At 39.1% G+C, this 25,444-nt stretch overlaps 1 protein-coding gene across 2 annotated transcripts in view; it reads right to left on the bottom strand.

The window, feature by feature from the left end:
* Positions 1–279: 279 nt before the first annotated feature.
* Positions 280–25,444, bottom strand: part of PDK3 (pyruvate dehydrogenase kinase, isozyme 3) — a 94,234-nt gene continuing 69,069 nt past the window's right edge. The window contains exons 6-12 of one of the 2 annotated variants that reach the window (XM_006835564.1): positions 17,358–17,435; positions 9,656–9,732; positions 8,247–8,348; positions 7,278–7,388; positions 4,655–4,768; positions 2,683–2,822; positions 280–310 (exon numbers count right to left, since the gene is read on the bottom strand). In XM_006835564.1, the coding sequence (XP_006835627.1) occupies positions 280–310; positions 2,683–2,822; positions 4,655–4,768; positions 7,278–7,388; positions 8,247–8,348; positions 9,656–9,732; positions 17,358–17,435 (653 nt within the window). Of the gene's footprint in view, positions 311–2,630; positions 2,823–4,654; positions 4,769–7,277; positions 7,389–8,246; positions 8,349–9,655; positions 9,733–17,357; positions 17,436–25,444 lie in introns of those variants that run through there. The other variant, XM_006835565.1, reaches the window with a different exon arrangement.

Below are 25,444 nucleotides of genomic sequence, written 5' to 3' on the forward strand. Positions count from 1 at the left end.
GGCCATGAGAGCTCTCAGGAGGGTCTGTGTTCTTGTGTGCCTGGTGCCAATGACAACACAGCAAAGTACTACAAAAAACTTACTCAATTTACAAATTGCTAGTTTTTGTTGAAGAGCTGGAATAGCTACAGGAAGGGCTCCATGAAAAAGATCCAGCTGGTTATGGAGAAATACACATTCAAAGCACTGTAATTAACTATGGTTCTGCGCTCAAGAGTTGGTAGAGGAGAGGAGTTCTTTCTGGTTGACTTGCAGAAGATGATCAGAGCATTCAGTTCTCTAGAAAGTTCTATTAGTCTTGATCTTGTCCCTAAAAGAAATAACAGAAATAAACTCCATGAGCTTAGGAGTATACCCGCCTTAGTTTAACGAGAACTCATTCAGAGCATTTAGTTATAGTGATACTTCAAAAACTCTTGTCTGATATCAGGATTATTTTCTATAGTTTCTACAGAAAAAGGGATTGCCATTTAATCACTTATATGTACCGGACAGCAGTTCTTTACACACAGTTAAAAACCTTATTCAAAATGGGGACTGACTGCTAATGAGTATGAGGTTCCTTTTTGATGGTTGTTGTTAAGTGCCATTGAGTTGGTTCCGACTCATAGCAACCCTATACAAGGGGTTTTCCAAGGAGCAGTTGGTGGGCGTGAACTGCTGACCTTATGGTTCACAGTCCAGTGCTAATCCTACAGTGCCACACCAGGAGGACCCATACCCATTAGCACTTCTAAATTTAGAAAATGCTCTAAAGTTAATAGTAATGAGGGTTATACAACATTGTCAACATACTCAAAACCATTGAATTGTACACTTTTATAAGGGTGAGTTTTGTGGCATGTGAATTACATATCAATATAAAATGGGTTTTAAAAAAATGGATTACAAAATGAATTTTCTTAGAACTTCTCATATATAACCATCTAGTGAATATATCATACCGACTATTTCCGCCAAATTTCCATCATTTATCCTATTTGCATAATTTAACAATTTTGTCACGCTAAGAATTTTAGAATTTAAAAAATGCTTTATGCTGAAAATGTGTTTTTCAATAATATGTTAGAAATTAAGATTCAGACCTAATTATAGTTATATGCAACCTAAGCTAGTCAGTTTTTTAATTGCCTTTAAAGCAATATTCAATTAAAGCAGTCTTTTTCCAACCTAAATGGATCTCATTCATTGTTTATAAAAACGGCTTCTCCAACACTCCAGTGATCCTATCAGAGCAACAGCTTGAATGAACTGGTCACATTGATATGCAATATGCTACTTCACTTAACACCCAGTCTGAAAATGGAATCAAGGGAAACTGATTCAGTCTCAAGGCAATTTAGTTCATCTTGGCTGGGGTGGGGGGTAGGGGTTATTCACATAAACCAAACTTTTCTAAATTTCATCATCTGAATCGGATGGCCAATCTAGCAATATTGTATATAGATCCATTTTATATAATACTGTATAAAAACTCAAACAACGCATCAGCAAAGATACCCCTTATACCATTCATCAGAAAAGACCACTGTTACTAAACAGACATAAAATTGTAAAGCTGTATAAAATGTGGTTGTATATAAATACATAAATCTGTTTCATTATATTAGGGATGGTAAGAATCAAGGTTTTCAAGGTAAAGAGAAATATTATCAATTTAAATATATTCCGAAGAAACATGGCAATGTTAAAATAGAACTGAAAATATCAGGTGAAAATATATTGATATGGAAAGGTGGAGATGGTCCATTGCAATAAAAGCAGTTTATACAAACATAATGAAAAGTATTTGCCTCATTTTGGAAAAAATGATATAGCAGGAGGATGCTTAACTATCTGTATAAATTCATATAATGAAACTCTTTAACAGTGGTCATTTCTGGGTTGTGGAAATGCAGGGGTTCTTCTCTTTTGCTTGTTTGTATCTTCTAATTATTTATGATTCTCATACACTACTATTATATTAAGGAGCCCTGGTAGCATAGTGGGTTATGTGTTGGACTGCTAACCACAAGATCAGCAGTTCAAGTCCACCAGCTGCTCCTCGGGAGAAAGATGAGGCTTTCTGTTCTTGTAAAGATTTACAGTCTTGGAAACCCTATATATAGGGGTGCTATCAGTTGGAACTGCACCACCACAGCTTTTGTATTAATAAAGCTATTTAATTAACCAAATAAACAAAATCCTTACTGCTACTAGTAGACTTGGAGTTTAAGGGTTGTCAGAAGGAAAAAAAAAAAAAAAGGAAACCAAAGACTCTTATAACTATAAAACTGTGAAACTTGTTATTTTGCAAATAACTGATCGTTTTAACTTCTGAATCTATTTTCTCAGCTTCAACCCACAGAATTTCTCTAATTCTTCTGTAAATCCCCATGAACTTCTTAAATAAAATTCATGACAGGCCAAACTCTTGTTCATTGCTGTTGATACCTTCAACAGTTGTATGGTGTGAGGATTCTAGAACATGCGACACATTACTCTGGCTACCCAATTCTTGCCATCCTACCTGTCTGGGGTGAAAAGCCTGTGCTAATCTTTCTTTCTCTAGGAATCACTTTGCTTTTTCAATGATAAAACTGCAAAGACGATGTGGCTGAAAGATGCTAGTCAACCATCTGCCTGGCTGGTCTATTCTGGGAAAACAGGTATTTTACAATGGAAACCCAGGTGGTACATTACTGCTTAGCCTTGTATTTTGAAGCATCTCTGGGTTCACTACTAGGGTTGCTCCAATCATCAGCTTCAGGTGTGGTCTTGTAATGGCGCCATGCTGACTTATTGAAAACCGGAAGTCTCTCAAATGATTCACTTGAAAGAGCCTATTGGGAAAACAAAACAAAACAAAAAAACAACACAGCAAAGGTCCACATTGTTATTTATCTCACATAAAATACAACCCAAATTTTACTATTTAAAAACTTTAAAACCCCAAACTCAACACACTGTAATTCCAGCTCCCAGTGACCCTATCGGCAGAATACAGCTGTCCTATATAAGGTTTCAAGGCGGGAATCTTTATGGAAGCTGACTGCCACAGCTTTCAACTGTGGAGCGACTGATGCGGTCAAATGGCCACTGTGTCATCAGGGTTCCTTTTAAAAAGTCTGAAACCCTAATACTTACTTTTGAGCTTGTAATTATATTATACTTTAGTAGTCAACTTAGATTGGCCAGGAGAAAATTAAAGCATTTTTTAAAAAATGCTGAAGTACATGACCAGAAAAAAAATGCATTTTAATTCAGTTAATACTGCTTTGGGATACTCAGCTGTCTTGACTATATGGTCTTAGACCAAGCACCATTATTCACTGGGCAATTATTCTCCCAAAGGGTCTGTGGAGCTGCTCATTGGAAACCCTATACAGGGTTGGCATGAGCCGGAATGGACTCAGTGGCACTTAACAGCAACAACATGTGAACTGATATGGAAAGATGACCAAGATATATTGGCAAGTTAAACAAAAAAAAAAAGCAAGGTGCTGGCACTAACGTTTGTGTGAAAGTAATTATATAACTATATGGTTACGAATCGGTCTGCTAACCAGCTGTTCCGCGGGAGAAAGATGAGGCTTTCTGTTCCTGTAAAGATTTACAGCCTTGGAAACTCCGTACAGGGTCACTTTGAGACGGAACCGACCCCATGGCACGTAACAACATAGTTATAAAGGAGCTTTGGTAGCGTAGTGGTTACGAATCGGGTTGCTAACCTCAAGGTCGGTAGTTCAAAACTACCAGCTATTCCATGGGAGAAAGATGAGGCTCTCTGTTCCTGTAAAGATTTACAGCCTTGGAAACCCTGTGCAGGGTCACTATGAGTCGGAACCGACTCCACGGTACTTAACAACAACAACAATACTAATATAGGCAGAATCAACTCTCAAAGGGCCCCCAAGAATCTCAGAGCCGTGGTTACCTCTGAAAAAGCCAATTAGGAAAGAGAACTGGTGACAATGATGGGAGAGACTTAAATTGTCCTTTCTGCAGTTTTTAACAGTGTACTATGTGTCTATCTGAGCCCTGGTGTGGTGCTGTAAAATTAAGTACTGGACTGCTAACCACAAGATCAGCAGTTCAAACCCACTAGTCACTCCTCAGAAACACTATACAGGGTTACTATGCGTCAGAACTGACTTGATGGCACACAACAACAACAGCAAATTCACCAAAGACAAGGGGGCTTCAAAACGTTCATGAAAAAATAATGACATGTTTCACAAATTTTTTGCAGCCCCCTCAAATTCTAGGAATGAAAGTTTAACATCCCCAATGACTGAGAAAAACTGTGACAGAGAATCCATCTTTTCTTATAAGCATACTATGATCACTGAATTTTTGTAACTTTGGGAAAGCCAGTGAATTTTTAAAGCAAAAGACTACAGACTTCCATTTATTTTTAAACTCAGCCCCTTTAATGGATATCCAAGTTTTAAAAATCACAACTTAGCATTATGGCTCTAAAATCAATATTTTAATACTTTATTCCATATGCATGTATGTCATGTTTTTGTTCTCTGAGTATAAGATTGAGATAGCATGGTTTTCACACAAAACTGCAGTAAATCTGAGCAGAATGTAAGAGAAGATATAGTACTATTCTCACTTAATTCCAGGATTTACAAGCTTTCATACTAACAGAAACAGACTGTGGTACCTTCAAATAAATGACGGCATCAGTGCCCACTCCTTCCATGGAATACAGTTTCAGATCTCCTTGAAAATATCTAGCATACAGACGAGAAATTGGCAAACCATAACCAAATCCAGCCTAGTGAGAAAAGCAAATGAATCCAGTTAAGACAGGTGCAAATACTAACATATTTGGTACAGGGTTATTCAGAGAAGACTGAATAAATTCTGGATTCAGATTTAAATAAAAAACATTACTGACTTTACTTTTACAATGGTAGATATATTTTTAGTGAGGGTAACGATCCTTTTCTTTTCACTCCTGATATGTCCGGAAAGTAACAAGAATACTTCAAATTCTGACTGTTTTGTTTTGTTTTCTATCAAGTGAGATTTGATCTGGTATCAAAACGAAACCACATCACTTTCAAGTTTCACAATCTGATTGCTTTGTTTTTTGAAAGGGAAAATTAAATGAGTAGCCCAAGAGTTCAAATCAACCAGCAATAAGGCAAAGACATTGAAAAGAAAACAATTTCCTAAGCAGCTACTTCCTAGGTTTCTGGGAATATAGGTCAATACTTTGATATACTGCAGTCCATACAGGTTAGAGACAAGAAAAACATTCCAGTACTCTCCTAGATCTCTACAGAACACTGACTATCAATAACAGGTATTACAACAAAACAAAAGACACTTCTCAGATATTGAGAAGAATTTTAGGGAAAAGTGTGATCTCCAGTGTCTGAGGATCAATAGGAGTTAGCTAGGTGAACATTTCCCCAAATGAAATAAATTATGTGTCACGGCCAAAACCCCAAACCAAACCTGCTGCTATCGAGTCTTTAACAATTCATAGTGGCACGGAGGGTATAAGAGTACGTTTGGTAAAGAGATTGTTTCTAGGAGCAGTATTTGCATGCTCACTTTAAAGTTGAGAGAGGGAGATTACTAACTGGAAGAGACGCTAATGGAATCATTCCTTCAAAAGGAGAAGCCCCACATGGTATACTGGACAGAACACAGAGCTGCCATTAATTAATTAGTCTAACCACTTTGGGCAAGATACAAACCTCTCTTGGCCTCCATTTCACTTCCTTATCTATAAAATGAGAGGTTGGATACATAATTTTTTAAGGGCCCTTACTTCAATTCCTCAGTTTTATTCAACAACAGCAAAAACAGTATGATATAACAGCTATCCTCAGGATGCTATTTTGAGACCTGGAATAGACAATCCTTATTCCTATTAATCAACTGGAAAAGGCTCTGGATTTGTTTGTAGTGTCTTTTTTTTTACTTTTGACTTTTTTTAAGTAGGTACCAGAATATGGCCAATGCACTGCCTTTCAGAATTGGATCTCTCATAAAATTTCCTGAATCCTACCGATATAAACGACTTCCTATCTGTTTCAACATGCTGAGTTAACCAACTCTGCCTAGAATGAATGAGGCCAAGTGTTTGATTTGTATTCATACAAATAAAAACCTGCTCTTAGGTGCTTATCATTTAGGTAGGACTTTAGAGTGAAGCTTAATTTATACCCTGAACCATTTTGTAGACTGATACATATGTTGCTGTGTTTAATGACAAAGGGCTCAATTGTTGTTTGTCAATTAGAAACGCTCAGCAGGGGAAGAAAGTGTGGCCCTACAAGGCTCTAAATGCTACCATGGTAACAAAAGGTTTCCCTACTGCCTTCAGAGGGCTGGGGGTGATTTCAAGAGTGAGATGGAAAGGGCTCTGAAAATGCAGATACCAACTATATACATTGTAAAATGCTTTTACAAGGGAATATTTTAACTATATCAACAATTTGATGGTGGAAGTTCAGAGGCTGCGGGTGATGTTGGCCTCTATGATACGCCGTGCCCAAGTGTCCAGGACCAAGATGCAGCCATCAACTGGGTTGTGTTCTTTTTCTCACCTGCTATTACACTTCCAAAGGAGCTCTATTAGCATAGTGGTTACGAGTCAAACTGCTAACCTCATGGTCAGCAGTTCGAAACTACCAGCTGTTTCTGCCGGAGCAAGATGAGACTTTCTGCTCCCATAAAGATTTCCAGCCTCAGAAACCCTATGCAGGGTTGCTATGAGTCGGAACTGACTCCATGGCACACCACCACCACCACCAGGAGCCCTTGGCTGGCATAAAGGGTGAAGTGCTTGACTGCTAACCAAAAGGCTGGCAGTTCAGACCCACCTAGAAATATCTTGGAAGAAAAGTCTGGAGAACTGCTTCTGAAAGGTCATAGCCTTGGAAACCCTATGGAGCAGTTTCACTCTGACACACACGAATCACAATTGATGACAATGAAATTATTTTTTTTTAAGTTTACTAACATCCTCTGCCTCCCTAAGGTGGCGCTCGGAGGTATAAATGGTGTTCCAGCACCTATTTTATCAAAGTGAAGTATTTTCTCTCTGTATCAGGAATGAGGTGTTTCTTTCTGTGGGTGTTTCTTAGATAAGAATTAGAGAAGAAATTGAAGTACAAAAGAATCACAAAGAAAAGTAACAGAGGCATAAGACTCTACTTCTCCAAATCACACAGGAAATCTTCTAATTCAATGAGGGTAGCACAATAACCTGGGAGGATAACCAGCATGTTACCAATATTCCCTTAAGTAGTAGTTACGCTGCTTACCAGAGGGGCTGCTCTTGTAGGCTCCAGGCTAGGTCTGGGAGCAGTTGAATACATATAATTAAACAGACGATCGATTTTTCGAAGTGGGACACCACCACCTTGGTCACTTATCTGCAATGTATAAAATGTTTAAAACAGTTTTAAGTAAATACATACTTTGTAGGAGACAATGACCTCATTAAATAAAGTACACACCAGATAACTCTGAACGACCCAATGAAATATGGCTCGTTTATGAATCATGAAGGAGTCTGGTAGGAAAAGTGCTGGACTGTTAAACTGCAAGATCAGCAGTGCAAACTCACCAGCCACTCTAAGGACCTTAAAGATGAGGCTTTCTGCTTCCAGAAAGACTTACAGCCTCAGAAACCCTATACAGGGTCACTAAGATTTGGAATCGCCTCCATGGCAATGGGGTTTTGTGACCCATGAAGTCTCAACCTTAGTTCCCTGCATAATGGAGTTCTAATGAGGTTGAAGGGGACAATGGCTGCTCAGTGGTAAGATTCTCGCCTTCCAGTCAGGAGACCCAGGTTCAATTCCTGGCCAATGCATATCATACACAGCCAGCACCCATCTGTCAGTGGAGGCTTGTGTGTTGCTATGATGCTGAACACGTTTCAGGGGAGCTTCCAGACTAAAATGCAGTAGGAAGAAAGGCCTGGTAATATACTTCTGAAAATCAGCCAATAAAAATTCAGTGGATGACAAGGGTTTGATGTACAGCTGGTCATAAGGATGACACAGTGTTTTGTTCCATTTTGTTCATGTCACCATGAGTTAGGGACCAAAATATGGCAACCAATAGAACAACAATGAAGCTGAAATGAGGTCATAAAAGTCAAGGATCTAGCATGATATTTTCAAATAAGACAGTCAATAAATAAAGATCAATTTTCTTACCTTGTCTCTAGTGCCTAGGCACTTATTAAATTAACTGGTAAGTATAAATGCAAATAAAGCCATCACCTTAATGGATAAGTCTTCTTTACCCAAAGTAACAAGGGTTTTCACAGCCGGGTAGCCTTCTTTGCTATCTTCATGCAATTCCACTGTTGCTCTCATTGAGTTCTAAAACGGTAAGACCTTTGTTCTCAGCATACTACTGACTCAATACAATTTTTAAAAAGAAGCGAACATCAGATTACTTACACTAACACACAATTCTTTCATGGAGGCAAATATTAGTTGCCTTTCTATGACAAGTTCCTCCCTCCAAAAAGCTTAGCTAAACATGTCTTAAGATCCAGGAAAAAATCCTGACACTTCATTTTATTTTTCATCTAGTTGTAGCCCCATCCGCCATGCTAAATATTTCTTTTTCTTTCATTCTTTTTGGTTTTGTTTTTTGTTTTTGCTTTAGGGTATTTAAATGATTCAACTCTACACGCGAGAGGGATGTTTTTTTATCACATGTAATGAGGCTGCAGAAGCTGATTTTTGCACTTTAAAAATCCTATTTACCAGTCTGCATTTATAGAGAGCACCTTTCCTCTAAAGACGGCAGAGAGACTGAAAAGATTCAGGCTTCCCATAAAAATTAATCATTTGGCTGAAAAAAAGAGTAGATGACATATCAGTTTAAAAGAAATTCAGAAAAAGCCACAGCTGTTGAGGAGAAAGTTCACAATTGAATGCCCAGCTCAACCTTAAAGTGTTACATCAGTAACATTATAATTTTTGGAAGCAAATCAGCATAACTGATTTTTCAGGTGCTCAATTTAGGGTTTTACACATTGGAAGAGATGAAATTTTAGTTCAAACATCTTGTGCCTGTAATACTGCTACTGCAAATGCCTTTAACTACTGGTTAACAAAGCAACAGCTTATGTTGTACAGTCTAAAGGGTCTTTCTTGTCTTTGTCCGGTTTTGGTCCAGCTCTTTCACGTGTCTCCTTTCTGCCTCTGTCAGTACACCTGAATTGATTCAAATTGTGGAAAGAGCTGGCAGTACCTGTCAGGACTAGAATAATTACGAATGCATCCACATGTTTAATGCTCAGTAGCATAAATATGCACAAATAGGTTTTTATTTTGATCTGGCTATCAACAATAAAGCCTTTTCCAGGTTTGAAAACTAAAAAGCATCTCTAATCTCATAACTGAAGAAAAAAACCAGTATGGATTTTACATAAAATCACTGAAGCACAATTATGTCTCAAAATCAATATGTACTAATATTCACAAAAACTATACTGTACACAGCAATTTTTCATCTCACAGTGTACAAATTATAAAACCCACAGGATATCAGAAATAGAATTTTTAAAATGGTTATGCAAAACCTTTTTCTTATGCTAATCTAATGAATCCATTATGCTCTGAATCAAAGTAATTTAAAATGAAGACTTCTTTCCATGTTTTTAAATTCCACTTACCTTGAACAACTCAAATAGCATGTGAAACAGATGTGAGGGCACATAAACTACCTGAATAGGTTTGTCTGGAGCTTTGGCTGAAAACAGAGACAAAACCATCAATGAATAAGGAGTCAAACTAGAAGTCACGGATGACTCTGACATTCCATTTCCCAAGTACATATATTAAAAAAACATAACAAAACAACTGTATAAAAGACTAAAGTTTCCACTGCTAAAGGCAGAGCTAAGAAAAAAAGCATATATATCTTAGAATCCAACAAAATTGGATGGAAATTCCACTTCCTTTACTGACCAGCTGTATGACATGATTCAGGACAAATTATACAACCTCTTTGAAAGTTAGGTTTCCTCCTAGGCAGAACTGGAATGCTATCACCTATGACATAATATATATATTCTAAGACTTATATTAGTTTACCCACGTGTCACTCAATGTTTCCCAAATTGGGGAGTGCTCTTGGCCACTGACTGCAGCGGGAGGCTTGGGGATTGTGGAGTCACAGGAGAAGAGGGGTGCAGCTTCTTGGTGAACTGGAGTAATCAGCAACATTACGATATTAAATTATTTATCAAGAAGGCACATTATAGAGCAGAATGTAAGGTTCATATAACTTTTCCTGTTAGCAACTAGCAAAGTCCCAGTGACCTCTGGTCCTTTGTCCTTGTATCAGAGATCCCCTGAGGAAAACCTGAGAAACACCAAGTTCCATGTCAAGCACTAAGAACAGCGTGGGGTATTGAGTAGGTGCTCGAAAGTTTAGTCCTTCCTCCTCCTCATGACCCGAAGTCACTTAGGAGATTGAAAGAAACTATATGAACTCTCTCAACTATAATGCACACATACCCACCCATGTTATAATTTCAACTTAACTACTTTCTTGACTAAAGTAATTCACAATAACATAGAGGTAATTTTGATACATACAGAGGTATGTTTGATACATACTGGAAACTGGCTTTATAATGTAGGGGACGAAATAGGTTTTAGAGAGGCTATGTCATTTGCTTACAATAGCAGAAGAGGTGCTGAAGCTGGGCATCTGAACCACGATCTGATCTTGTGGTTCTGAAGCCCAAACCTTCTGATGAGCAGCTATTTTAAAAATTATAAATCATATATGCAAATGGTTTAAATTTTTTAAAAGAAAAAAGCAAAAGTCTTTCTGCCCTTTCCCATTTCACCCCTCGGGCCCATACCCACTAAAGCATACACCTTTACTACTATTTATGCTTGAGCTCTTCTGGTTGATAATACTTACATTCTGCCCAGTAACCTCAATTAAGTACTTAGTGCTTTGCCTATAAGTTCTTTGAAAAATCATTCACGTTAGTATTGGTAATATGAGAATTAGGGAAATGCTGGTCACTGCACAGTGGTCACCACAGAGTCCCAGGACAACATCTCCTTTCCTATGAGTCTAATGGCAAGATTCATGTGTTATTAGAAACAGAATGTTCTAAGCTTTAAGGTAAAATGGATTCTCTTTATACTCCTCCAACTGCTTGAAATTATGCTAATCTTTTTAGATTTACTAATATTTGGACTGTGTCTTTCTTACAGAGTTTTGAAATTTTCCTAGAGTTTCTAAGTACCTCTCTGTAGTAGGTTGAATAGTGGCCCTCAGTACCTGTGAATATGACCTTATTTGGAAACAGTTTTTACAGAAGTAATTAAAGACTATCTAGTATTTAGAGTGGACCCTAAAATCAATGACATCTGTTCTTATAGGAGTCCTGGTGGGTTAATGCACTGGGCTGCAAAGTTGGTTGAACCACAAAGTCGGTGGTTCATGCTCACCAGCTGCTCCTCAGAAACCCTATACAGGGTCGTTATGGGTAGGAACTGACTCGATGGCACATCACAACAACAACAGCTGTCCTTATAAAAGAAAGCAGAGGGAGACATAGAGACACAGGTGAAGGCCATGTGAAGATGGAGCAAAGATCGGAACGACGGGTCTATAAGCCAAAGAACTAATGGGATGGAAGAGAGGCATGTAACAGTTTCTCCCTCAGAGCCTTCAGAAGCTAACCAACCAATCCTGAAGCTAACAGAGACTATTAAATGTCTATTGGTTTAAGCCATCCAAAACCCATGACTGTCCAGTTAATTCCAACTCTATGTGACAGAACAGAACTGCCCCCTAGGCTTCCTATCTTTTCTCCCATGGAGCCATTGGTGGGTGCTAACCCCAGATTTTTCCATTAGCAGCCGAGTGCTTAACCACTGCTATGCCAGTGCTCCTTGAAGCGACCAGTTTGTGGCAATTTGGCTGTCAGTCCTAAGAAACTAACACAACCTCCTTTTGGAAAGCTGGGACAGGAAACATGCTTTCTTCACAATATCACTAAGAGCATCCAGCTTCTTACTCTCTTGCATGGGTATACATGCCATTCTTTAAGATTTTTCCAATTAGAACCAATTGCTTTCTAGGCATGCTTCACAGTCATCTTGAAAATTTTGAACTGAAGTTCTAGAATGTTTTTCATTAATTCTTATTTCCAAATTATATATACTGACAAGTCAGGCAGGTAACTGTCTCAGAAAGACGTGCATGGGAGATTCATTTCTCATTCTTATGATTCCTTTGTTTGAAGGTTTGGCTAGAATTCTAATCATTTTCCCTCGGAATTAAAAGAAAATCCTCTGGCAATGATATAGCTGAGGTGACTTCATGCTGCTGGCTTTCTCCCGAGGTCTGCCATGACTTAAGAATAAAGAGCCCTCTTGATCATGAAAGGTAGCTGGGGTTCTACTGCACTCAGGGGCTCTCTCCTAAATGCAGCTCTGTATCCATGCTCCAGACGTTCCAACAGGCTCTAGGACGGACATGTAGTCTCTGACTAGAGGGTCCCCAGATGCTGCAATGAAGGGAACTTTACTTTGGTATACCAAAGCAACCCTCACATGAAAATCCTAGTCTTCCCAGGTACTTTTGAAGAGAGTATTTTTATTTTTACCCAGAGGAAATGTCTGTGGCTGGCTGTAGGCAGAGCACAGCCAGAGTCAACCAGCTCACCATCATCCCTCCTTAAGTGCTTCCTTAGACAAGTTCTCAATTAGTCCCAGCCTTTTGGCTCCACCTTCTTATTTCAGTCCTTGGGACCTCCCAGTCCTGCTCCCGGAGTCCCTCTGCAGTTTGGTGGTGGTGGTAAGTGCTGTTGAGCCAGTCCTGACTCACAGCAATACTGTATAGGGTTTCTGGGGAGTGGTTGGTGGGTTTGAACCACCAACCTTGTGGTTAGCAGTCCAGTGCTTGTCCTGCAGCAATGCACCATAATGCCACAGTTTAAACTTTGGCAAATCAAGTGTCATTTCTGCTGTAGCCTCCCCTTTGTGGCTTCTTCTACATTGTCCCAAGAATCAGACTACTTCCATCTGGTGACCATCTCTCAGGAGCTGGGAATGGTGGCCCACCGATGAGGTCTTCCCCTAATTCCTCCTTTTCCTCTGCTGGCTATCTTCCTCTTCCTTTAATATGATTTTCACAGGGCCTGAAGAGCATGCTGAGTACAGAGTCTATTTTGTACCCACCAACTTCTGAAGTCAAATTTTTCACTCCATAGTTCAGGGAAAAACTAATGTTAAAGTATCTCTTATCGGTTTTTTTTTTTTTTTTTTTTTAAATTCAACATTTTCTAGAAGGCATTCGAAGGCTCAATTACATACACATTTCTTTGGGAACATTATAGCTTAGATTTTCTTGCATTCCTTTTTAAGACCATGACAAATGTTTTTGTCCATGAATTTTCTCTAATCCTGGGCACAGTGGCTGTTAAGTAGTAGACCCTTAATGGGTGTTTGTTTACTTTCTAAAGCTAGACATACATGGGATGTGAATTTTCTATCTAAGGCCACATTTTAAAAAGTCAATGGAAAAATCGTTCAGGTTTTTATGCTTATGACTCAATAAACAATAGTCTCTACTTTGTGCGGAGTCCTGGGTTAATGCGCCAGACTGCAAAGCCGTTTGAACTGCAAGGTCGGCAGTTCAAGCTCACCAGCTGCTCCTCAGAAACCCTATTCAGGGTCGCTATGGGTTGGAACCGACTCAATGGTACTTAACAACAACAACAACAACTTTGTGTAGTCAAGCTACAATATCATTAGTTGAAGTTCTCCTATTAAGAATAAAAAGGAAAAAATGAAGATAAAACAGTAAAAATGCACTTAAGATTTAAGGTGGCTGTGTACTTAAAGATGGCCAATCAATTCCCAAAGACTGTTAGAGATGCCATTTAGTGTGGCTCACACAGGCCTGAATCAAGTTCAGAGTCTGGCATTTAATGGATGTAGTAATAGTTACTTAACCCCTCTGGATCTCAAATGCAATCAAGATGCATTTATAATTATTGGTGATTGGAATGTGAAGGTTGGAAACAAAGAGGAAACATCACTAGTTGGGAAATATGACCTTGGTGATAGAGATGATGCTGGAGATCAGATGAAAAACTTTTCAAGACCAGTGACTTATTTATTGCAAATACCTTTTTTAAACAACATAAAAGGTGACTTTTATACATATGGACCTCGCCCGGATAGGAGACACAGGAATCACACTGATTACATCTGTGACAAGACACAGTGGAAAAGCTCATGAGCCAGTGGTTGACAGTGGAACAGATCATCAACTGCCCATATGCAAGTTCAGGCTGAAGCTGAAGAAAATTTTTTAAAAAAATCCATGAGAACCAAAATATGACCTTGAACGTATCTCACCTGAATTTAGAGACCATCTCAAGAACAGATTTGATGTATTAGACACGAATGACCTAAGACCAGAAGAGCGGTAGGATGACATCAAGAACATACAGGAAGAAAACAAATGGTCATTACACAGACAGGAAAGAAAGAAAACACCAAAATGGGTATCAGAAGAGACTTTGAAATTTGCTCTCCAGTGTAGAGATGCTAAAGCAAATAGAAGAAATGAGGAAGTCAGAGAGGTGAATAGAAATTTTAAAATGGCAACTTGAAAAGAAAAAGTCAAGTATTATAAATGATTGTGCAGAAACCTGGAGTTACAAAACCCAAAGGGAAGAATATGCTCAACATTTCTCAAGCTGAAAGATCTGAAGAAAAAAAAAAAAAAAATCCAAGCCTTTATTTGTAATATTGAAGGATTCCATGGACAAAATATTGAATGATGCAGAAATCATCAAAAGAAGATGGAAGGAATACACAATCACTGTACCAAAAAGAATTTGCTGATTTTCAACCAATTATACTGAAGGAAGAAATCAAAGTTGCACTGAAGGTATTGGTGAAAAACAAGGAAGGCTACAGGAATTGATGGAATACAAATTGAAATCTTTCAACAAACTGATACAGCACTGAAGGCACTTACTCATCTATACCAAGAAATGTGGAAGAGAGCTATCTAGACAACTGATTGGAAGAGATCCATATTCCAGAGAGGTGACTCATTGAAATGTGGATATCATCAAACAATATAATTAATATACATGGAAAATTTAGCTAAAGACAATTCAAAAAAGGCTGCAACAGTGTATCTACAGAGAACTGCCAGAAATTCAAGCCAGATGCAGAAGAGTACATGGGACGAAGGATATCATTACTGGTGTCAGAAAGATCATGATTGAAAGCAGAGAGTATCAGAAAGGTATCTATTTACTTGTGCTTTATTGGTATGCAAAGGCTTTTGATTGTGTGGATCATGGCAAACTATGGATAACCCTGCAAAGAATGAGTATACCAGAACACTTAATTGTTCTCATGAGAAACCTGTACTTAGACCAAGAGGCAGTCGACCAGAATAAGGGGATACTATATATGTTTCGTTCTGCTGTGCATGAGGTCGCCATGAGTTGGTACCGACTCGATGGCACCTAACAACAGCAATATGTGGTTTAAAATCAGGAAAGGTGTGCATTAGAGTTGCATTCTTTTATCATACTTATTCAATTTGTATGATGAGCAAATAATCTGAGAAGCTGGATTATATGAAGAAGAATGTGGCATCAGGATAAGAGGAAGACTCATTAACAACCTGTACTATGCAGATGATACAACCTTACTTGCTGAAAGTGAAGTGGACTTAGAAGACTGATGAAGATCAAGACCCACAGCCTTCACTATGGATTATACCTCGATGTAAAGAAAGCAAAATCCTCACGACCAAACCAGTAAATAACATCAAGGTAAATGGAGAAAAGATTAAGTTGTCACAGACTTCATTTTGCTTGGATCTACAATCAACACTCATGGAAGTAGCAGCCAAGAAAGCAAACGATGTATTGCATTAGGCAAATCTGCTACACAAGACTTATTTTAAGTGCTCAAGAGCAAAGATTAACTTAAGGACTAAGGAAGGTGTGTCTGACCCAAGCCATGGTATTTTTCAAGAGCCTCATATAGATGTGACAGTTGGACAATGAATAAGGAAGACTAGACGAATTGATGCATTTGAGTTATGAAGATGGAGAAGAATATTACAAGTATTTGTATTAGAAGAAGTACAGCCAGAATGCTCCTTAGAAGCCAGGATAGTGAGACTTCATCTGCCACACTTTAGACATGTTATCAGGAGGGACCAGTCCCTGGAGAAGGACATCATGGTTGGTAAAGTGGAGGGTCAGCGAACAAGAGGATGCACCCCACGGAGATGGACTGGCATAGTGTCAGGAGCAATGGGCTCTACTGTAACAACAATCGTAAGGATGGTACAAGACCAGGCAGAATTTCATTCTGTTGTGTCCACAAAGTTGCTATGAGTTGGAACTGACTCAATGACACCTAAAAACAACATCCCCATACATTAAATACTCCTCCAAAGCATTATTTTGAATGGCTGCATAGTATTCTAACTTGAGTGTATCATAATTTAAATAATCCTCTATTGTGGGAAACTTGGGTGGTCTTCTAGTTTTTCTCTATAAGACAGCCAGTGTGATCATCATTCTCACACATGGTGGTGATGGTTAGGTGTCATGGAGTTGGTTTCGACTCACAGTGACCCTGCATAGGGGTTCTGAGGCTGTATATCTTTACGGAAGCAGAAAACCTCATCTTTCTCCCATGGAACCTCTGGTAGTTTCGAACTGCTGATCTTGAGGTTCGCAGCCCAACTCATAACCACTGTGCCACTAGAGCTCCTTATATAAATGTCTTTAAGTCTCTCTTGTCGCATAATAAATTTTTTGAAGTTCATAATCAAATAATATGATCATTGTTAATTTACTAGAACAAAGAGAAAGAGCTTTGTTAATAGTTTTTAGAAAGGCTGTCTAATTTAAATTTATGCCAGAAATGTATGTATATCAGTAAGAGAGTATTTTTCTGGGTACCAATTCAATTAAAATATTTTAATCACTGACATTATGAAAGATAAAAATGGCATTTCTCTGTGAGTTTTTCTGTACTTCCTTGATTAGAAAAACTAAACAATTTTCCATATGTTTACTGACTTTGCATTTATTATTTTGAGAAAAGTTTTTTTGTTGTTTTTAACCATTGTGCATTTTCTACCTTGATTACTCTTGTTCCAAGAACTTTGGGTTCTAATGCATTACAAATTCCTACACAAGAACTCCTTACAATAATACATACATAATAGATACAGTTTTTAAAAGACATAAAATGTTAAAAAGCAGCATGATTTTAGGACCTCGTTAAATATAGAACAGGTATAATCAGTTCTTAAGGCAACATTTAAGGTTAAAATTATCTTTTTTTTACCATTGAATTCTTCAACTTCCAGCTCTGGAGCTACCAAGTAATACTGTTCACACAGCATCTTGGCTGTTTCATATGCATCTACAAAGAAAGAAAAAAGTTTAGCTTGAAATTGTTTTTTAATTTAAAAATAATAATGTAGTCACTAAAACACAGTCACAAAACCCCAAAACCAAATCCGTTGCCGTGGAGTTGACTCAGACTCACAGAGGTTCTTTAAGGCAGAGTAAAACCGCCTCATAGTTTCCCAGGTAAGAAACCATTATGGAATGGAAGCGCTTCCTCATCTTTCTCCTGTGGGCCATCACGTGAACTCAAATCACCAACCTTTTGATTAGCAGCCAAACACTCAATCGCTGTGCACAAACATGTACTTATCATATATAAAACAGTTTAATAGAGGAAACACAGAAAGACCACTTCTAAATTAAGACCTTAAAATTAAAACCTTTTTTTTTTGGGGGGGGGAGGGGGACTTTAATAGAATTACTATGACTACACCAAATTTTTCCTTACTCTGAATTTTTAATGACCACAATACTGTCTCAATATTAAAATCCTGGATTGATAACAATATACCCAAGTTAAACCCACTGTCACCATGTCATTGCTGCCTCCCAGAGGCCCTGTACGGTGAGTAGAACTGCTCTTTATGGTTTGAATTGTTGACCTTTCCGTTAGTAGCCCAATGCTCAATTCACTGCATCATCAGAGCTCCTTAACATGCATACAGCTAACTCTATGACAAGTTTGTAGTCCTGAGGTAGCACTTTAGGGTAAGCACTGGACTACTTACCACAAGGACAGTGGTTCAAACTCACTAGTCGCTATTTGGAAACCCTATACAGAGTCACTGTAAGTCAAAACCAACTTGACGACGCATAACAACTTAACAATGTCAAGTGTACATTTAGTTTTAAATACTCCAAAAAATTTTTTTTCATGAAAAATCTATGAACTCAAGACTATTTCTGAACACCTGGAAACTACTAAATAATAGCAAAAAAGGTATTTGTTGTAATTTTTAAAATAATTTTTTAAAAAATGCCAAGTCTTAGGATTTGCCAGAATTATCTGTAAACTAATTATCAGTAAATATTTGCTGAGTGAATGAGTTTCCATGAGCCACACATTATTATATATAACACAAGTTATTATAGAAAACATTGTATCTACTTCTCACTTGCTGACTATCTTGTTATCTGACATTTCACATTTCATAGTAAAAAACTACTATCCGACTATTTCCAAGAGATTTGGAAATTAATGCTGTACATGTGGCAGCAGTGAATCCCAGGGTGCAAGGGGGGAGTAGTGCTGGCTGTGGTGTGTCATGTGTCATCTCGGCTGGGCCAAGATTCTCAGTGGTTTCGCAGTCACGGAAAGGTGATGGGTTGGGGCTATTATTTATCAAAGTACAAGGAGCAACGCTGTGCCTGTGAAGATGATCATTAAATATTCCTTGGTTTGAGAAATTTAAAACCTTTTGATAATTAACATTTAAAAAACACCTTTGTTGTTAAGCGCTGTCGAGTCAGTTCAGACCCATAGCGACCCTTTCTAGGGTTTCCAAGGAGCCACTGGTGAGATTAAACCAACAACCTTGCAGTTCAAATGGTTTTGCATTCTGGCGCATTAACCCACAGCGCCACACCTTTGGAGAGATATAATCCACATGAATTATATAAAGTGTACAAGTCAAGGTTTTTAGTATATTTGCAGAGTTGAACATCCATCACCACAGTAAATGTTTTTTCTGTAAAAGGAAGCCTTGTTGTTCCCATTTGGCCCATGGTTTGGGAGAGGGGGGTCCAGGATGGTGTCAATGCTGCCTCTGAGGCTGGAGGGAGGGGTGCACGCAGAAGGTCTGAGGACGGCAAGGGGAGGCAGAGGCCTTCACAGGTTGCTGGGCACGCAATGTTACAGGGTGAACCCTCTTGAAGAGATACTGCCTAGCCCCACTTGGGAGCTGGCCAGCCTGTGGAGGTTGGTCTCCTCATAGAGAAAATGTTTCTCCAGAAAGTCATCGAGGTGGGGGGTCTGTGTGTACAGATCCAGAAGGGACTGGTTCAGGTTCTTCTCCAGGAGCAGGGAAGCTTCCATGGAGTCCAAGGTTCTATCCCACTCATCTTAGGGGAAGCGTCTGCAAGTCCTGGAAGAGGACACAGTTGCAGTGCTGGGTTTGCAGCTTCAAGAGACTCCTGGGCTTCTCGCTCGCCAGCTTGCAGAAGAAGTGTTCCTTCCAAGGCTACACTGCTGCGATCGAAACAGAAACCCGGAAAGAGGTATGTGCAAAGAGGCCCAAAGATGCAGGTTGACACAGTCTTCACCTCAGCAGAATAACTCTATAGATCTGAGAGCTCATGGTTGATCAAGGATTTGGAGCTAACCACTAAGTAGAGTATTTAGTTGGTCCTGGTAACAGGGGGTGGCCAAGACGATGGTCCTAATGGTTGGACCTGGAGAGGAGGTTAGAGGGTGGTCCAAGGCTGGAGGTGGGGAGTCCTGGCATCTGCTTTGTCCAAACACTGTTGAAGCAAGAGTCAGATCCATGGAACCACTGGGCAAACTTCACCACCACAATCAATTTTACATTTTCAGCACTTCAAAAAGAAGTCCCATGCACATTAACAATCATTACCCACCAACCCCCACTTCTAGTTCTTGGCAACCACGGATCTACTATGTGTATACAGATTTCCAGTTCTGGGCATTTCATATAAATGGAATCATTGAATGTGTGGCTTTTTGAGTCAGGCTTCTTATAATATCTGTGTAATATTTTTGAGGTTCATTTATATTGTAGCATGCATCAGTACTTCATTTCCTTTAATCATTGAATAATAGTCTCTTATACAGATAAGCTGCATTTTGTTTATCCATTGATTAGCCGATGAACATTTGGGTTGTTTCTACTCTTTGGCTATTATGAATAATGATAGCTGCTATGAATATTCATGTACAAGTTTTTGTATGAACACATATTTTCATTTCTCTTGGGAAATAGAGTGGAACTGCTGGGTCATATGGTAACTCTATATGTTTAACTGAAGAATTGCCAGACAGTTTTCCAAAGGAAGATTTTTTAAGTTTCACCTTTGCACTCTCTATAGATCAGGCATCAGATTACTATTAAAAGCTGGATGGATACATTTGCAATTTTCTCAAGTTGGTATCAGTTCTTTGCAGACAGCCTTGTGTTTCTTTCATGTTCCTTACATTAATACTATGCATGAAAGTAAACACTTAAGATTCAAGAGGCAAGTGAAGGAGGAAAGGAAGGGAAGAAAAAAGGGAAAATTTAAATTCTATAAAATTTAAATGTGTTAATATTTGGCATTATCAAGCTAAACTAATACAAAGATAAGATTAGATTATATTCAGACTTTAAGTATTGGCTTGTTAACCTTACAATATTACCAAATTAAAATTTTATATGTTGTCTGACCTCAGAGTAAAAATTCTCATTATTTTATTAAACTGTCAGAATTAAGTCACTATAAAATAGAAGCACAGATAGGGATATTAGAATGACTCTTTGACCAGATGATTTAATTGTTGTTAAGTGCCATTGAGTGGATTCTGACCCATAGTGACCCTGTATAGGAGTTCTGAGGAGCTGCTGGTGGATTTGAACTGCCAACCCTGCAATTAGCAGTCCACTGCTTATCCTACAGCGCCACACTAAGGCCCTAGATGATTCGATGAGGGGCAGTAAAAAGGAAAATGACAGTAAGAGGAGGGAAAAGAATTGATCAATGTGGAAGCAGAGAGTAAATTAGGACTGAATTTAAACCCTAAACAAGACAGTAAAAATTTTAAATTATACTAAATATACAAGTTTTTTCTAGGTAATAATAAGCCTCATCAAATATCTGTACAACACTTTTTTTAAAGGAAAAAATAAAAATCCCGAGCCTCGCTCTTTTTCCTTCAGCTACACCGCCAAACAATGCTACATCTCCACCTAGTGACATGACAGCACAAAGCTGGCCGAGCACTTCCAAGGCCACCTTACTTATATCAGCAAATGCTAACTAACATCTTTATGCTTAAACACTGCGTTCCTATTCACATTCATCAGATAACTGAGCAATACCCCACTAAATGTGGTATTCCTCATGGTGTTACTTTGCCCAGTAACATGAGATTTTGATAGAATTGTTAAGAAAAAGCACTGTATAAATATGAAATGTGGAGGATGGTGGAGACAAGACAGAAGCAGCCAACTCAAAGATCCAGTATGAATGCTAAAAAAAAACACGAATGAGATTTTTTAAACATCACTATAAATTACACTGTGTCAATGCTGCAATTAAAAATTACATTATGATCCTTGAAACCTTTCAGCGATTCAGAGTAGACTCACATATCCCAAAGTACACTCACATATACCAGCCAGTTAAAAACTCTGGAAATAGTAATAGTAAAGTCTATAGTCCTATAGGAGCTTTGGTAGCGCAGTAGTTACGAGTTGGGCTACTAATCTCACGGTTAGCAGTTCGAAACTACCAGCCATTCCTCAGGAGAAAGATGAGGCTTTCTGCTCCTGTCAAGATTTACAGCCTCGGAAACACAACACAGGGTTGCCATGAGTCGGAACCTACTCTATGGCACATTAGCACCAACCACCACCACCGCAGTCCTATAGTTTCTGATCTATAAATTCCCATTGTATGTCATAATGCCTTGGACACAATACACTGTCTTTCTATCTAAAACCTGTACTGAGTGGGAACCACCAAGATTTTTTAAGCAGTAGACCCTCCCCTCACCTTTCAAGCCAAAGCAAACTGGGAAAGTGGGGAAGGAGAGCCAGAACATAGAAGTACAACCAATCTATTATAGGTTATCCACAACCCTAAAACTTGTGGTCATGGGCAAAAGATGAGCTAACTGAATTCATTTTAGGGGAATTTAGAATTAAGACACTCAGGATAATCAGGCAGGGAAGAAGCCAAAACGACACGCTGAGAGGGACTACAATCTAGGAAGGACTGAAGGAGGGCCCATCATGGCCATCACCAAGCTACAGCAGAGCAGGGCAGCCTACGGAGATGGGGAAATGGAGTGGGCGCAAGGAGGCAGAGAGACCATGACTTGGTAATTACAGTTGCAAAGAAATGCAGAAAACAATCTTGTGTTCCATTTCTCAATCCCAGTGTCTATAAACACCAACTGTAAAGTGACCCCTGTCCTTGGATTACCATATGACCCTTAGATAAATTTGTGTCTTGAGTTACTGCAAGTGGGTCTCTGTTACTTACAACCTGAAGAGCCATAAGTGAGAGCAGAAGATGTTATTTCTGCACTGGAATAATGACACACTCTCAGGATACCATTTGTATGCTATTATGCTAAACAATAATAGCACACATGAACTACACAGGCGGGCTAACATTGCTGTGAGAACTGACTTCTGTAACAACTATTTAAGTTTGTACCTTTAAAATGATCTTACCAGAGGATTTTCCATTTTGCTTCCTGGTTTCTTACAAAGAAAGGAGAGGAAAGGGTCACAATGGAAGGCGCCTCCCCGAAGATAATAGGAACTGTTCTACAACACTAATCCCAGCATTGACTCCCATGAGTCTATAATTTGCAGATGTGTAAAGGGAGGCATTAAAGTGCTAAATAAGCATCAAGGAGGCATGCTTCAGGGTTCTGCACATTCAATTAATGTTATGTAAGATGCACCCATTTTCACACATTTATACAACTGTCTAGTTCAAAATAAAAATATTGTTCCTATGCTTCCTCATAAAAGTTTTTCCATAGTGTCTCAAGAGATCTAAGTATGAGATCACTGTTAATTCATTTTGGCTTATTTGGGTGGTAACACACACATATACACACCCACACAGGTCATATGGTTTGGGCATGTGACTTTGTAGAAACCAGACAGAATCTTCACTTGAGAAAATAGTTAAGTGGTCATTAAATTTTAGAACTCACGCCTCTCTCTACATCAAGCTTCCTAAAACAAAAGGAAAGAAAACATTGTTAGATACATAGATGCTGGGTTAGAAGACTAAGGAAACTCAGAGAACTTCGGGAGAAGGTAAAGAGTCAGTGTAAAAGGACCAACTGCTGTAAAAAGGGAGAGGGGGCAGTAAGGCACCACTAGTGAAGCAGACCTGGAGAGCCGTTTCTCCTTGTCCTCAGCCACATTCAGGGAGATTGCTGAGTACAGCTGGTGAGTGAGGCCTGGGCCTTTTGAGAGACTTTCCGATTACCCCCTGTCTTAGTTATTTAATGCTGATCTAACAGAAATATTGGTGGCTTTAACAAAGAATTTTTGCTGTTTTCTGCTGTTGAGTCCCTTCTGAGCCTTAGCAACCCTGCAGAGGATTTCCAAGGAGCAAATGGTGGGTTTGAACTGCTAACCTTGTGGTTAGAAGTTCAGTGCTTATCCTACAGCATTACACCAGGACTCTTAAATAGTTTGTTGTTGTTAAGTGCCATCAAGTTGGTTCTGACTCATAATGACCCTGTACAGGGTTTCCAAGGAGTCGCTAATGAGTTTGAACCACTGACCTTACGGTTCAAAATGACTTGCGGTCCAGTGCTTCTCAGGAGGCTAGAAATCTGAAGTCAGGGTGTTAGTTCTAGCGGAAGGCTCTCTCTCTGTGTTGACTCTGGGGGAAGGTCACTGTGGTCATTCAGCTGTTTCTTGGTTCCTTGGAGGTTTCATGTGGTTCTTCCCCATCTCTACTTGCTTGTTTCTTTGCTTAACCTGGTCTTTTAGATCTCAAAGGAGAATGCCACAGGACACACCCTACACCAATACTGCTTCCTTCCCATATCAAAGACAACCCATTCCCGAGAGCCAAAATGCAGTGTAGTCAGAAGCTTCATAAAGTGCCCCTTATGACAAAGATCCTAGAAAACAAGTGCATAAGATATATTTAGATAACAGCTTTGGAATCCTGAATATCAAAAGCAAGGTGGAAGAATTGGGCTGAGAGCCAAATGACACCGCAAGCTATAATCACTGCTGCCCTGCCAGCCAAAACTGCACAGCACAGCCATACTGAGACAAAACAAGCAGTGTTCCCAGCTGAAGGCCAGGCAGGAGTGATCACCCACGTCCAGAACCAGGCAGGAGTGGTTCCTGCCCTGAGAAAGTTCAACACACATACTTCACCCACCATACTACCTTAGCCCCTGCAACATGCTACAGGCCCACAGAGCTGCAGTGTCTCTCAGCCCCCCTCACCTAGCTTCCCTGTTGGTACCTGATCATTGTCTGGCAGTACTCACCACCACCATGACACCTGAGCCAGGGACTTCACAAACTGGCAGCATTCATCCCTTTACTCAGTTATTCATGCTGGGGACTCATGAATGGTGGCACCCTCCTCTGTCTGGCCACCAATGCTGTGGGCTCCCAAAATAAGTGGTGCCTACAGTCCATGAGAGGCAAAATATGGCCTTGAGTATATCCCACCTGAATTTAGGGATCATCTGAAGATCAGATTTGATACATTAAACACTAAAGACTGAAGACCAGAAGAATTGTGGGATGACATCAAGAACATCATACAGGTAGAAAACAAAAAGTCATTAAGAAGACAAGAAAGAAGGAAAAGGTCAAAATGGATGTCAGAAGAGACACTGAAACATGCTCTCCAGTGTACAGATGCTAAAGCAAATGGAAGAAATGAGGAGGTCCAAAGGTTGAACAGAAAATTTCAAAGATCAGCTCGAGAAGATAAAGTCAAATATTACAACAAATGTGCAGAGATCTGGAGTCAGAAAAGCAATGATGCTGATGTTCGATGGATATTGGCTGAAAGCAGAGAATATCAGAAAGATGTTTACTAATGCTTTACAGACTACACAAAGGCTTTTGATTGTGTGCATCATGACAAGCTATGGACCATATTGTTAAGTATGAGTATTCCGGAACACTTAATTGTGCTCATGAGGAATCTGTACCTGGAGCAAGAAGCAGTTGTTTGAACAAAACATGGGAACACTGAATGGTTTAAAATTTGAATTACCATACTTATTCAACCTGTATATGGAGCAAATAATCTGAGAAGCTGGGTATATGAAGAAAAACGTGGCATCAGGATTGGAGGAAG

Source organism: Chrysochloris asiatica, unplaced genomic scaffold (assembly GCF_000296735.1).
Source record: "Chrysochloris asiatica unplaced genomic scaffold, ChrAsi1.0 scaffold00018, whole genome shotgun sequence".
NCBI classification, from domain to species: domain Eukaryota; kingdom Metazoa; phylum Chordata; class Mammalia; order Afrosoricida; family Chrysochloridae; genus Chrysochloris; species Chrysochloris asiatica.